This window comes from Thalassophryne amazonica, chromosome 5 (assembly GCF_902500255.1).
Source record: "Thalassophryne amazonica chromosome 5, fThaAma1.1, whole genome shotgun sequence".
Lineage (NCBI taxonomy): Eukaryota > Metazoa > Chordata > Actinopteri > Batrachoidiformes > Batrachoididae > Thalassophryne > Thalassophryne amazonica.
The window spans coordinates 12,197,278-12,212,431 of record NC_047107.1 but is presented as its reverse complement, the minus strand read 5'-3'; the positions used below and the strand labels follow the sequence as shown (position 1 = coordinate 12,212,431).

At 40.4% G+C, this 15,154-nt stretch overlaps 1 protein-coding gene across 1 annotated transcript in view; it reads left to right on the top strand.

Annotated features, from left to right (window-relative positions):
- adgrd2 (adhesion G protein-coupled receptor D2) overlaps positions 1-15,154 on the top strand; it is a 415,295-nt gene that overhangs the window by 152,364 nt on the left and 247,777 nt on the right. The window contains exon 9 of the mRNA XM_034169723.1: positions 14,991-15,125. Within this exon, the coding sequence (XP_034025614.1) occupies positions 14,991-15,125 (135 nt within the window). The remainder of the gene's footprint in view (positions 1-14,990; positions 15,126-15,154) is intronic.

The following is a 15,154-nucleotide window of genomic DNA, read 5'->3' as shown; positions in this document are numbered from 1 at the left end:
ACTCCAAAATAACAGCAGTCAGCCAGGGACTTGTGAGTATCCCCACACGTGCCTCTCACACTGGACAACTCTGGTAAAAAAGAGAGTCCAGCCCCTTTCCAGGAGTATGGTCCCAGAGCCTGTGCTATGTGAGGAGGTTAGCCCAACTATTTTTAGTTGGTATCTCTTGACCTCTCGCACAACCTTGGGCTTCTTTCCCACCAGAGAGGTAACATTCCACATTACAAGAGTTAAGTTCGATAGCCAAGTGTCAGTCTGTGTGTGTCCACTGCCAGAAAACCAGTGCATCAGATCCTCTACAGACTCCCTGCAGGTGGAGAGCCCAAATGGAGATGACACAGTGCTGTTTCTGCAGGCTGGGCCTATCTGAGTCCCATGGTGGTAGACCAGCCACCAGGAGATCGCCTGCACCCCCCCACCACCACCACCACCACCACCATCACCACCAGGCTTGGCAACAAGAGGAGTCCCCGGTCTCCCTAATTTGGGCAAGGTGACTCTATCCCTAACTGTCTCAATCATAAAGAGTCATGACAACGTTGTCTTCCTAATAAAACTTTTTCTTCACTTTCTGTAAAGTAGTAACAAATTTGATACATTTTTGTTCATGTTTTGATTTGGAATAGAATGTGCAGTATTCCCAATACATTTGTATGTATGAAAATAAAAGCTAATGCACGGATTTTGAGCTTTACTTACGTTTTTAAACACACTGCTATTATTTTGAACAGTATTTATATTGTGACCTTTCAGTGGTCCTTGGTCTGAAAACGTTTGAGATCCACTGTATGAGAACTATAACCTTGTGTTGCAAGAGAGTGGTTCACAGTTTATACACCAAGTTTGTTTGAAATCACTCTTTGCCTACTGCAGATCATTCAGTTCAAGAGTAATAATAAGGTGAGTTTTCCTTGAATTTTTTTTTTTTTTTGGCAGGGGGGATCTGTTCCTTTTTACTCACCATAATATCCACACAATACCACTCAGTACTTTACAGTAACAAAGAGAGAGTGGCCTTTAGGCTTTGGAAAGATATATAAAACAAGTTAATTTAAAGCAACATCTAACTTCAAAACCAGATAAATGTTTTGAAGGGCCACAAATTAATCTGAATTAGATCAAACGACATGAAAAATGGTGCCAGTTGGTCCAGGACATACAGAGCTGTGTCGCAGAGGGAAAGTTTTTACTCATGTTGTATTCTATGTATGTTGCACCTTTCCACGTTCTAGTGACTGCTGGGTACCCCTGGTAGCTGCAGGCATGACTTCATACTTGATGGTGATAATCCAGTCATATCCACCACAAATATATTTCGATTTCAGCAGCTGTGGCACGTTGATGTAATATTAAATTTGTGTTGCCTTATATATTTAACTCTGTAACAGTCACTCTGAAATAATTTTGTTTCACCATTAATAGCATCTAACAGTGCTATTTTCATTTATTATAAAGTACATGTATATATGATGTGTGTTATTAAGTAGAATTAAATGTACGTTATTATGACCCAGTCAAACATGGCATCCTTTTATGTTTAAGGCTGTCACTCATATTTTAACCCTCTCCAAAGTGTTCTTATACATGGGACACAGTGTGTGTACATGCATACATAATCACAACGTATGTGTTAAAATTGTCCCGAGCATCTTTTAGGTCCTGTTTTGTGAGTGTGCAACAGTTAAAAATGAGGCCCCTGCACACTTAAAACACTTGTGCCTACTGCATATCCAGTAGGTGGCAGACGTGTCTATGAGACATGATATAGATGACACAAAGTTACTTATTTAAATGATTTGGTGCATCAAGGTTTGTCAGAGTCTGTCTGACACCAGAGTCTGTCTCAGGGTGCATATATGGACAAATACACACAGTCAATTTTACAATTCACCCATCCTGCATGTCTTTGGAAGTGAGAAGAATGCAGAGTGAGCCCACGCAAACACAGGGAGAACATACAACATACAAACTCCACACAGAAAGGACCAGGTGGGAAACGATCTAATCCACCATAATTATTCTTTAGTGTTTTATTAGATATAATTTATTTATTTGCTTTGTTTTTGCATCATGTTAAACTGGAGAGAATAAACTCATTCATTCATTTAGCTCGTCACTCAATGATTTTAGTGGGAAAATGCCTAATGCCTTAAACTTTATGAAGACAAAAATTTAGTTTTTGTGGCTGTTTTGTGAAATAAAAAATAAACTGATACTGACAATTAAAAATTGGCTGCTTGAGGAAAATAAATAACAATAGTCGGCACTCTGTTCAGTCAAGTGAGTGGCACTGAGAAGGTTTTTTTTTTTTTTTAATCAGTCATAAAGACTTGAACCTTGAGTCCCCTAAAAAGTATCAGCATGACCAATCACCTCTGTCCAGGCACTGTACGACTCCATAAGATCTTCTCAGATGTCTCTTGATCTCAAAGGCAGAGGACCCAGAGACATGAATGTCACTGCTGATAAGCAAATCTCTTTACAAGAATGATATTTTGTCTGCACAGAAGATACGGTTCTGTTGGCTAAGTCCAAAATATCATTAAAAGCCTGTATAGTAGTCTTGATCCAGAACAATCAAAAACACAGACACTCAAACACCCGACTCATCTTCTAAGGTGGGGAGATGACAGTCTCGTGGTTAAGCGTTGGGCTTGAGACCAGAGGATCCTGTGTTCAAATCCCAGCCTGACTGGAAATTCACTAAGGGTCCTTGGTCAAGGTCCTTAATCCCCTAGTTGCTCCTGGTGTGTAGTGAGCACCTTGCATGGCAGCACCCTGACATTGGGGTGAATGTGAGGCATTATTGTGAAGTGCTTTGAGCGTCTGATGCAGATGGAAAAGCGCTATATAAATGCAGTCCATTTACCATTTTACCATTTCTGTCAAAACAGCCACTGATTCTGTAAAGATCACAGCATCATCCACACAGTCAATGCCAGTACACCTTTCCTTGCTGAGCATGGCATCTGAGTTGTTTGGCTCCACAGCACCAGTTTAAGCAAGTGCTGAACAGAGTATGAGCCAGAACACCTGGGAAAATGTTAGACTCTTCTACCGCTCTGCACAGCTTTCACAGTACATGTGCACAGGTTGGCTGTGATGTACAGCATCTTCATGAGTCTCACAACAATTTGCATGTCCCAAAGTGCAGCCTGGTCAACCAAATCAAATGCTTTGTGAAAACCCACATCCTCTGCAAAGAAGCACTACTGATGTTCACGCTTGCACTCAAGTGAGGACTCGCAGAGCTATAGGACATGGTCAATGGTTGAACTCTTGGGCAGCAGCTTGTGTGTTCAGGTCACTGAGCATCAAATAACTGGAACTGAATGTCAAGAATGAATGATCTTTGCAAGTATCTTTTACTGGCACATAGAACACTGGAATACACCTGTAGTTGTTGCAGTCCAGGTGATCAGGCCATCTGGAAGGCTTCAGCTCCAACACCACAGTGTCTAGGAGCTTTGGTGAAATTCATACAAATCTGATTCAAGTTATGATGTGCATAAGAAAGTGTAGCTCACAAACGCATACCGTGACACATGGATGAAGGGAAGATTACAACTCTATACCCCTTTCTGATGAGGATAACAGACACTGAGTGCTAAATGAAGCTTTATATTCACACTAGCTGGGGTACCCGGAGCTGCCTGGGTTAGCCTGTTTTAGACATAAGCCAAATGCCAATCATTTTATCAAAACAATTGCCCAACATTTGTTTTTGTAATGCTGATGTCTTATAAATACAGTAGTGTTCAGAATAATAGTAGTGCTGTGTGACTAAAAAGATTAATCCAGGTTTTGAGTATATTTCTTATTGTTACATGGGAAACAAGGTACCAGTAGATTCAGTAGATTCTCACTAATCCAACAAGACCAAGCATTCATGATATGCACACTCTTAAGGCTATGAAATTGGGCTATTAGTAAAAAAAAAAAGTAGAAAAGGGGGTGTTCACAATAATAGTAGTGTGGCATTCAGTCAGTGAGTTCGTCAATTTTGTGGAACAAACGGGTGTGAATCAGGTGTCTCCTATTTAAGGATGAAGCCAGCACCTGTTGAACATGCTTTTCTCTTTGAAAGCCGGAGGAAAATGGGACGTTCAAGACATTGTTCAGAAGAACAGCGTAGTTTGATTAAAAAGTTGATTGGAGAGGGGAAAACTTAAACGCCGGTGCAAAAAAGTATAGGCTGTTCATCTACAATGATCTCCAATGCTTTAAAATGGACAAAAAAAAAAAAAAACGAGACGCGTGGAAGAAAATGGAAAACAACCATCAAAATGGATAGAAGAATAACCAGAATGGCAAAGGCTCACCCATTGATCAGCTCCAGGATGATCAAAAACAGTCTGCAGTTACCTGTAAGTGCTGTGGCAGTTAGAAGATGCCTGTGTGAAGCTAATTTATTTGCAAGAATCCCCCACAAAGTCCCTCTGTTAAATAAAAGACATGTGCAGAAGAGGTTACAATTTGCCAAAGAACACATCAACTGGCCTAAAGAGAAATGGAGGAATATTTTGTGGACTGATGAGAGTAAAATTGTTCTTTTTGGGTCCAAGGGCTGCAGACAGTTTGTGAGATGACCCCCAAACTCTGAATTCAAGCCACAGTTCACAGTGAAGACAGTGAAGCATGGTGGTGCAAGCATCGTGATATGGGCATGTTTCTCCTACTATGGTGTTGGGCCTATATATCGCATACCAGGTATCATGGATCAGTTTGGTTATGTCAAAATATCCATGTTGCCTTATGCTGAAGAGGACATGCCCTTGAAATGGGTGTTTTAACAAGACAATGACCCCAAGCACACTATCAATCAATCAATCAATCAATCAATTTTATTTATATAGCGCCAAATCACAACAAACAGTTGCCCCAAGGCACTTTATATTGTAAGGCAAGGCCATACAATAATTACGTAAAAACCCCAATGGTCAAAACGACCCCCTGTGAGCAAGCACTTGGTGACAGTGGGAAGGAAATCTCCCTTTTAACAGGAAGAAACCTCCAGCAGAACCAGGCTCAGGGAGGGGCAGTCTTCTGCTGGGACTGGTTGGGGCTGAGGGAGAGAACCAAGAAAAAGACATGCTGTGGAGGGGAGCAGAGATCAATCACTAATGATTAAATGCAGAGTGGTGCATACAGAGCAAAAAGAGAAAGAAACACTCAGTGCATCATGGGAACCCCCCAGCAGTCTAAGTCTATAGCAGCATAACTAAGGGATGGTTCAGGGTCACCTGATCCAGCCCTAACTATAAGCTTTAGCAAAAAGGAAAGTTTTAAGCCTAATCTTAAAAGTAGAGAGGGTGTCTGTCTCCCTGATCTGAATTGGGAGCTGGTTCCACAGGAGAGGAGCCTGAAAGCTGAAGGCTCTGCCTCCCATTCTACTCTTACAAACCCTAGGAACTACAAGTAAACCTGCAGTCTGAGAGCGATGGAAACATTTTACACTAGTAAACGAGCAAAATCTTGGTTCCAAACCAACAAAAGTAATGCCTCGCAGATGTGACAAAATCATGAAAAACTGTGGTTATACAACTTATTACTACTTTAGTGACTCACAGGATTCCTAAAAAAGCAGTTTGAACATAATAGTTTTGAGTTTGTAGCATCAACAGCAGATGCTACTATTATTGTGAACACCCCCTTTTCTACTTTTTTAGCCCAATTTCATAGCCTTAAGAGTGTGCATATCATGAATGCTTGGTCTTGTTGGATTTGTGAGAATCTACTGAATCTACTGGTACCTTGTTTCCCATGTAACAATAACAAATATACTCAAAACCTGGATTAATCTTTTTAGTCACATAACACTACTATTATTCTGAACACTACTGTATAATAGTTAATGGGCTAAAGTTTGTCCAGCAGAACTATAAGGGGTGGACTCCCCAAACTAAGTGGAAATACTTGGTTAAAAGACAAACACATTTGAAGTCCTTCATGCAGAATTTGTTTTGCAATCAAATTTATAACAAAATTACACACAAAAGGTAGTTAACAACAATTGTAAATTCAGTGAATCAAAACTGAGGTAGTGGTGTATTTCATTGTTTTTACATTGCAATTTTACAATCATAAAATGAATGTATTCAGACAGGAAGGCAAACTGGGTTATACAGGACAGTCAGGTGCTTAACAGTTGCGAACATAAAGTAGCTGAAGAAAGGGATTAAATAATCAGAGATGGCTAACACTTATACAGGGCTGGAAATTTGAATCTGCCTGGTCATACCCACAGCCGGCTACTTTGGGGGTAATTTTCAGTTTAACTTTTAAAAAATGGTACCTGTTTGTTCCCCATGTCATGAGGATTCAGAATATATATAGTTTGTAGGGCTACATATTATAGTTTGGGAGTTTATCCCAGACAGACAGAAAGACAGAAGTGGCAGCATGAAAAGCATATGGTACAACACTGTATGGTCTTACATAAATGGCTGTTTTGTGGGTAATTTTCAGTTCAACTTTAAAAAAAATGGTACCAGTTTGTTTCCCATGTCATGAAGATTCAGAATATATATAGTTTTTAGGGTGACATGTTATAGTTTGGGAGTTTATCCCGGACAGCTAAGCTACCGCTGTGTGTGAGAGAGACACACACGACTTGCATAACTCTCTCATGTTCTAAAAATACACAGTTTCTCTTTAGAAGCATTACATGTCAAAGTCAAATTCTAGCCAACAAATCACAATGGTGTCTGAATTCAAAGCTGAGTGCTGCTCTTAATCTAAACCTGCCTGTCCTTGAACCAAGTTGCTGGGTGAAACCGATGACTGACTGAAGCCATCCATTGCTGTTATCCATTGATGTCCTGCTCAGATCAGCTGAGTGGTTTCATGGTTCTTTAAATGTTGATAAACTAAGTAAAGTATGGAAAATTACATTTAAGAAATACAAAAAACAAAGACATGTAGTCATCTACAACCCCTGGCAAAAATTATGGAATCACCGGCCTCGGAGGATGTTCATTCAGATGTTTAATTTTGTAGAAAAAAATCAGATCACAGATATGACACAAAACTAAAGTCATTTCAAATGGCAACTTTCTGGCTTTAAGAAACACTATGAGAAATCAGGAAAAAAAATTGTGGCAGTCAGTAACGGTTACTTTTTAGACCAAGCAGAGGGAAAAAAATATGGATTCACTCAGTTCTGAGGAATAAATTATGGACTCACCCTGTAAATTTTCATACCCAAAACTAACACTTGCATCAAATCAGATCTGCTCGTTAGTCTGCATCTAAAAAGGAGTGAACACACCTTGGACAGCTGTTGCATCAAGTGGACTGACATGAATCATGGCTCCAACACGAGAGATGTCAATTGAAACAAAGGAGAGGATTATCAAACTCTTAAAAGAGGGTAAATCATCACGCAATGTTGCAAAAGATGTTGGTTGTTCACAGTCAGCTGTGTCTAAACTCTGGACCAAATACAAACAACATGGGAAGGTTGTTAAAGGCAAACATACTGGTAGACCAAGGAAGACATCAAAGCGTCAAGACAGAAAACTTAAAGCAATATGTCTCAAAAATCGAAAATGCACAACAAAACAAATGAGGAACGAATGAGAGGAAACTGGAGTTAATGTCTGTGACCGAACTGTAAGAAACCACCTAAAGGAAATGGGATTTACATACAGAAAAGCTAAATGAAAGCCACCATTAACACCTAAACAGAAAAAAACAAGGTTACAATAGGCTAAGGAAAAGCAATCGTGGACTGTGGGTGACTGGATGAAAGTCATATTCAGTGATGAATCTCAAATCTGCATTGGGCAAGGTGATGATGCTGGAACGTTTGTTTGGTGCCCTTCCAATGAGATTTATAAAGACGACTGCCTGAAGAGAACATGTAAATTTCCACAGTCATTGATGATATGGGGCTGCATGTCAGGTAAAGGCACTGTGGAGATGGCTGTCATTACATCATCAATAAATGCACAAGTTTACGTTGATATTTTGGACACTTTTCTTATTCCATCAATTGAAAGGATGTTTGGGGATGATGAAATCATTTTTCAAGATGACAATGCACTGCGCTGTGGTGGTTTGAATCATATTTGTCTAATAGATTACAATTTGTTCATGTAAATGGGGAATCTTCTTCACAGACTAAAGTTAATTATGGAGTTCCACAAGGTTCTGTGCTAGGACCAATTTTATTCACTTTATACATGCTTCCCTTAGGCAGTATTATTAGACGGTATTGCTTAAATTTTCATTGTTACGCAGATGATACCCAGCTTTATCTATCCATGAAGCCAGAGGACACACACCAATTAGCTAAACTGCAGGATTGTCTTACAGACATAAAGACATGGATGACCTCTAATTTCCTGCTTTTAAACTCAGATAAAACTGAAGTTATTGTACTTGGCCCCACAAATCTTAGAAACATGGTGTCTAACCAGATCCTTACTCTGGATGGCATTACCCTGACCTCTAGTAATACTGTGAGAAATCTTGGAGTCATTTTTGATCAGGATATGTCATTCAAAGCGCATATTAAACAAATATGTAGGACTGCTTTTTTGCATTTACGCAATATCTCTAAAATTACAAAGGTCTTGTCTCAGAGTGATGCTGAAAAACTAATTCATGCATTTATTTCCTCTAGGCTGGACTATTGTAATTCATTATTATCAGGTTGTCCTAAAAGTTCCCTAAAAAGCCTTCAGTTAATTCAAAATGCTGCAGCTAGAGTACTGACGGGGACTAGAAGGAGAGAGCATATCTCACCCATATTGGCCTCTCTTCATTGGCTTCCTGTTAATTCTAGAATAGAATTTAAAATTCTTCTTCTTACTTATAAGGTTTTGAATAATCAGGTCCCATCTTATCTTAGGGACCTCGTAGTACCATATCACCCCAATAGAGCGCTTCGCTCTCAGACTGCAGGCTTACTTATAGTTCCTACGGTTTGTAAGAGTAGAATGGGAGGCAGAGCCTTCAGCTTTCAGGCTCCTCTCCTGTGGAACCAGCTCCCAATTCAGATCAGGGAGACAGACACCCTCTCTACTTTTAAGATTAGGCTTAAAACTTTCCTTTTTGCTAAAGCTTATAGTTAGGGCTGGATCAGGTGACCCTGAACCATCCCTTAGTTATGCTGCTATAGACGTAGACTGCTGGGGGGTTCCCATGATGCACTGTTTCTTTCTCTTTTTGCTCTGTATGCACCACTCTGCATTTAATCATTAATGATTGATCTCTGCTCCCCTCCACATCATGTCTTTTTCCTGCTTCTCTCCCTCAGCCCCAACCAGTCCCAGCAGAAGACTGCCCCTCCCTGAGCCTGGTTCTGCTGGAGGTTTCTTCCTGTTAAAAGGAAGTTTTTCCTTCCCACTGTAGCCAAGTGCTTGCTCACAGGGGGTCGTTTTGACCGTTGGGGTTTTACATAATTATTGTATGGCCTTGCCTTACAATATAAAGCGCCTTGGGGCAACTGTTTGTTGTGATTTGGCGCTATATAAAAAAAATTGATTGATTGATTGATAATGCATCTTGCCATAGAGCAAAAACTGTGAAAACATTCCTTGCAAAAAGACACATAGTCACAATGACTTTAGTCAAGTCAAATTCTAGCCAACAAATCACAATGGTGTCTGAATTCAAAGCTGAGTGCTGCTCTTAATCTAAACCTGCCTGTCCTTGAACCAAGTTGCTGGGTGAAACCAATGACTGACTGAAGCCATCCATTGCTGTTATCCATTGATGTCCTGCTCAGATCAGCTGAGTGGTTTCATGGTTCTTTAAATGTTGATAAACTAAGTAAAGTATGGAAAATTACATTTAAGAAATACAAAAAACAAAGACATGTAGTCATCTACAACCCCTGGCAAAAATTATGGAATCACCGGCCTCGGAGGATGTTCATTCAGATGTTTAATTTTGTAGAAAAAAAGCAGATCACAGATATGACACAAAACTAAAGTCATTTCAAATGGCAACTTTCTGGCTTTAAGAAACACTATGAGAAATCAGGAAAAAAAAATTGTGGCAGTCAGTAACGGTTACTTTTTAGACCAAGCAGAGGGAAAAAAATATGGAATCACTCAATTCTGAGGAAAAAATTATGGAATCATGAAAAACAAAAGAACGCTCCAACACATCACTAGTATTTTGTTGCACCACCTCTGGCTTTTATAACAGCTTGCAGTCTCTGAGGCATGGACTTAATGAGCGACAAACAGTACTCTTCATCAATCTGGCTCCAACTTTCTCTGATTGCTGTTGCCAGATCAGCTTTGCAGGTTGGAGCCTTGTCATGGACCATTTTCTTCAACTTCCACCAAAGATTTTCAATTGGATTAAGATCCGGACTATTTGCAGACCATGACATTGACCCTATGTATCTTTTTGCAAGGAATGTTTTCACAGTTTTTGCTCTATGGCAAGATGAATTATCATCTTGAAAAATGATTTCATCATCCCCAAACATCCTTTCAATTGATGGAATAAGAAAAGTGTCCAAAATATCAACGTAAACTTGTGCATTTATTGATGATGTAATGATGTAATGACAGCCATCTCCACAGTGCCTTTACCTGACATGCAGCCCCATATCATCAATGACTGTGGAAATTTACATGTTCTCTTCAGGCAGTCGTCTTTATAAATCTCATTGGAAGGGCACCAAACAAACGTTCCAGCATCATCACCTTGCCCAATGCAGATTTGAGATTCATCACTGAATATGACTTTCATCCAGTCACCCACAGTCCACGATTGCTTTTCCTTAGCCTATTGTAACCTTGTTTTTTTCTGTTTAGGTGTTAATGGTGGCTTTCATTTAGCTTTTCTGTATGTAAATCCCATTTCCTTTAGGCGGTTTCTTACAGTTCGGTCACAGACATTAACTCCAGTTTCCTCTCATTCGTTCCTCATTTCTTTTGTTGTGCATTTTCGATTTTTGAGACATATTGCTTTAAGTTTTCTGTCTTGACGCTTTGATGTCTTCCTTGGTCTACCAGTATGTTTGCCTTTAACAACCTTCCCATGTTGTTTGTATTTGGTCCAGAGTTTAGACACAGCTGGCTGTGAACAACCAACATCTTTTGCAACATTGCGTGATGATTTACCCTCTTTTAAGAGTTTGATAATCCTCTCCTTTGTTTCAATTGACATCTCTCGTGTTGGAGCCATGATTCATGTCAGTCCACTTGATGCAACAGCTCTCCAAGGTGTGATCACTCCTTTTTAGATGCAGACTAACGAGCAGATCTGATTTGATGCAAGTGTTAGTTTTGGGGATGAAAATTTACAGGGTGAGTCCATAATTTATTCCTCAGAACTGAGTGAATCCATTTTTTTTTCCCTCTGCTTGGTCTAAAAAGTAACCGTTACTGACTGCCACAATTATTTTTCCTGATTTCTTATAGTGTTTCTTAAAGCCAGAAAGTTGCTATTTGAAATGACTTTAGTTTTGTGTCATGTCTGTGATCTGCTTCTTTTCTACAACTGAATGAACATCCTCCGAGGCCGGTGATTCCATAATTATTGCAAGGGGTGTTGTTGTGCCGCAGGGTTCTGTCCTTGGGCCAATTCTATTTTCTTTGTACATTTTGCCATTGGGGTCAATTATAACCCAGCACAACCTGTCCTTTCATTGTTATGCAGATGATCTGCAAATCTATCTGCCTGTGAGGACTAATGGGAGTGATGCTTTGTCATCATTATTTAATTGTATTCGTGATATAAAGCAGTGGCTGTCCCAAAACGTCCTTTACCTGAATGATGGTAAAACTGAGATCATGGTGTTTGAGCGCTCTGGCATACCAAATGTGGTAACACCAAATTTTGGTGCTTTGGCTAACTATGTAAAACCAGCTGTCAAGAATTTGGGAGTGATATCTGACAGCTGTTTGAGGTTCGATCAACAAATAAATTTTGTTGTCAAAGCTAGTTTTTTCCAACTTTGCCTTTTGGCTAAAATAAAGCACTTCCTCAGTAGACGTGATCTTGAGACGGCCATTCATGCTTTCATCAGCTCCAGACTTGATTATTGTAATGCACTTTATTCGGCTTGCATGTCTCCAGTTGGTGCAGAATGCTGCTGCTTGTCTTTTAACAAACACTTTTAGACGTGAGCATATTACACCCGTCCTGTACTCACTCCACTGGCTTCCAGTTTGTTTTAGAATTGATTTTAAAATTTTAATGTTTGTTTTTAAAGCTATTTATGGCCTTGCACCTCCCTACTTGTCTGAAATTTTAACTTTGCGCACCTACAGTAGGACATTAAGGGCGTCTGACCAGCTTTACTTAGATGTTCCAAGGTCAAGATATAAACGCTGGGGTGATCATGCTTTCGCGGTAGCTGGCCCCAGACTGTGGAATGAGCTACCTCTTGAGTTACGTACTATTCCTGACCTAGCACTTTTTAAATCTAAGTTAAAGACTTATTTATTTAAACTGGCTTTTAACACTTAGTGGGGAGGTGACATGTTCTGTTATTTTTATGTTCTTTTTTATGTGTTGTTTTAAAATATTATTTTTTATGTGTTTTGTGTTTTTAATGTTAAGCACTTTGGACACCAGTCGGTGCTGTAAAGCGCTTTATAAATAAATGTTGATTGATTGATTGATTGATCCATGTGGAGCTCGGAGTAGAGCTGCTGCTGATTCAACTGTGGTGGTTCGGGCATCTGGTAAGGATGCCCCCTGTGCACTCCCTAGGGAGGAACACCTCCTGGAGCACCTCTCCCTAGGGAGAGGTGCTCCAGGCACATCCATCTGGGAGAGACCCAGGACGAGGTGGAGAGATCATATCTCCATACTGGCCTGGGAACGCCTCGGTATCCACCAGTCAGAGGTTGTTAATGTGGCCTGGGAAAGGAAAGTTTGGGGTCCCCTGCTGGAGCTGTTGCCCCGTGACCCAGTTCCGGATAAGTGGTTGACGATGAGTGAGAGTGAAGTCATAGAGTTCCACCAATGACCGAGACAGCATGATCCTTGCGGCTTCTTCTTAAAGTACTAAATATTGAAAACTTTGAAGTGACATGATTTAATCTTTGGCAAAGAAAATCCAGGTTGAACAGCCTCCCCTACACAACACATTTCACCCACACATATGAACCATGTTTCAACCCTGCTTAAATCAGTATCAAGTTGTTTTACACATTTAAAATGCACAGTGAATACTGGGGAAGTGGAGGAAGAGGTAGCACAAAGAAAACTCTGTGTTCTTGTCAGAAAATAGGAAAGCTTTTGGTTGTCCTCTTAGAGGAAAGAACCCTGAGAAAGAAACATCTTGGGAATAGCATAGTGCAAAAATCCAGAACTACCGCATTTCTACATCTTTAATTACTTCAGTGAGGCTTTAAAACAAAGATTGAAGGTAAAGTGCAATTCACTGTCTTTGGTAATTACCTCATTCAGTTACCATGGAAACAGTTCTGTTCACCATCAGGTGTAATTGGGTCCAAGTAGACATTTTAGAATGAAAGTAGAGGCAACATTAAACAAAGAGGTTTCTCCATGATTGATGTCCACTGTGATGGTGTCTCACTGGGCTGTGACGTGGAGAGGAGGAGGAGGAGACACAAAATCATGTAAAATGAGGCAAAAAGGTGGCAACTTTCTCATACGGAATCTCGTTGAATTGGCCCACCACACGTGTGCACATGACGGCCGACTGTCTGCTGAATACCATCCAGAGTGGCGGTAAAAATATGTCCTCATAGAAAATGAAAATATAAACAATAAATCCAGATCACCTCATGCACATCCTCCACACAGGTGTAGCCCGTTGTCCATGCATACACAGGGGCCGCCGCCAGCCCAGCAGCATTACACTTATTTCCACTGAGAAAAATAAATAAATAAATAAAAACAGAAAAACACAAAAAATCTGGTTGGTGCAGCTCCTCTGTAGCTGGACAGGATGTGTCCAGTGTGCGTGCACAGCTGGACTGTGCATCCACAACTGGACCACACATCAAACTTAGTTGTATTAGATGATGTGGCTCCTCCGTGGCAGGACGGGACACACAGGCACTATGATCCTTTAAAAGTGCTCCCATAAAAACAAAATAAAAGAATGAACCCTGAGGGCTGACACTGTCCTCATTCCCCGCACAGGTGATGTCCAGCATGCTGTCCACAAGTGCATGGCGGGTGGCCACCGGCCACAAACTTTAAACTTAATTTCCACTTCTGTCCTCAGATAAATAAATAAATAAATGAATACAAAGAGGGAAATACAATAAATCCAGTTCATGCAGCTTGTCTGTGGTTGGACAGGACACGTCCAGCCCGCTAACCCCCATGCACAGAGGATGGGTGCCAGCCCGTCTGCAGAGCAGGATGCATCCTGCCAGGGACCTGTTTGAGTGTCTTCCTTCGGGTAGGCACAATCGATCTATTAAATGTGGGACATAACATTATAGAAAAAGTTTCTTCCCACAAGCCGTGGCAATGATCAACACGCTTTGATTAGTTTTAAATGTATCTTAAATTATTTTGTGGCTTTGTCATTTTTATGGCATTTTTTGTGTTCTTTTATGTCTTTTTATTGTTTGTATATGTCTTGCTAGTGCACTTTTGAGCTCCTTGCACCATTTTTCCAATGTGGTTTTAGTACTGCAAATGGCAAATAAACTTGAACTTGAACTTGAACTTGAGAGCCGGGTGGCTGGAGGCTGCTGGACTCATTCAACCACTTCCAGAAGCACTGTTCCTCTCTGATCATATAAAAGCGTGTGTTAACCCTTCACAAGTCGTCCCACACGTTGCACACGTTCTGAGTTGCAGAGACTACAAGGTGCGTGATACTTTCAGCAAAATCGTCCAATTATCTCGTTAGGTCCCAGTGGAATGGATTCAGGTTCACAAAAAAAAAAAAAAAGAGAGAAAGATTAAAAACATAACACAAATACAAAACCATGACCTGTTTGAAAACAAAAATATAAACCATTTTTGTGGGCACAGAAATTCACTTGATACCTCCTAAATCTCACGTGTTTTTGTGTTCTTCTCAGAGTTGGAGGTGCAGCAGCAGAGGCTGCAGGAAGTATCCAGAGCATCAGTGTTCTGTGGGACTCCAACAGAGAAACAGTCCAACCTGGACTGTATTTCGGTGCCATATCAGAAGCTACAGGCTCTTCAAGACAGCGGTAAAAGTGCTACACAAATCATATTCTTC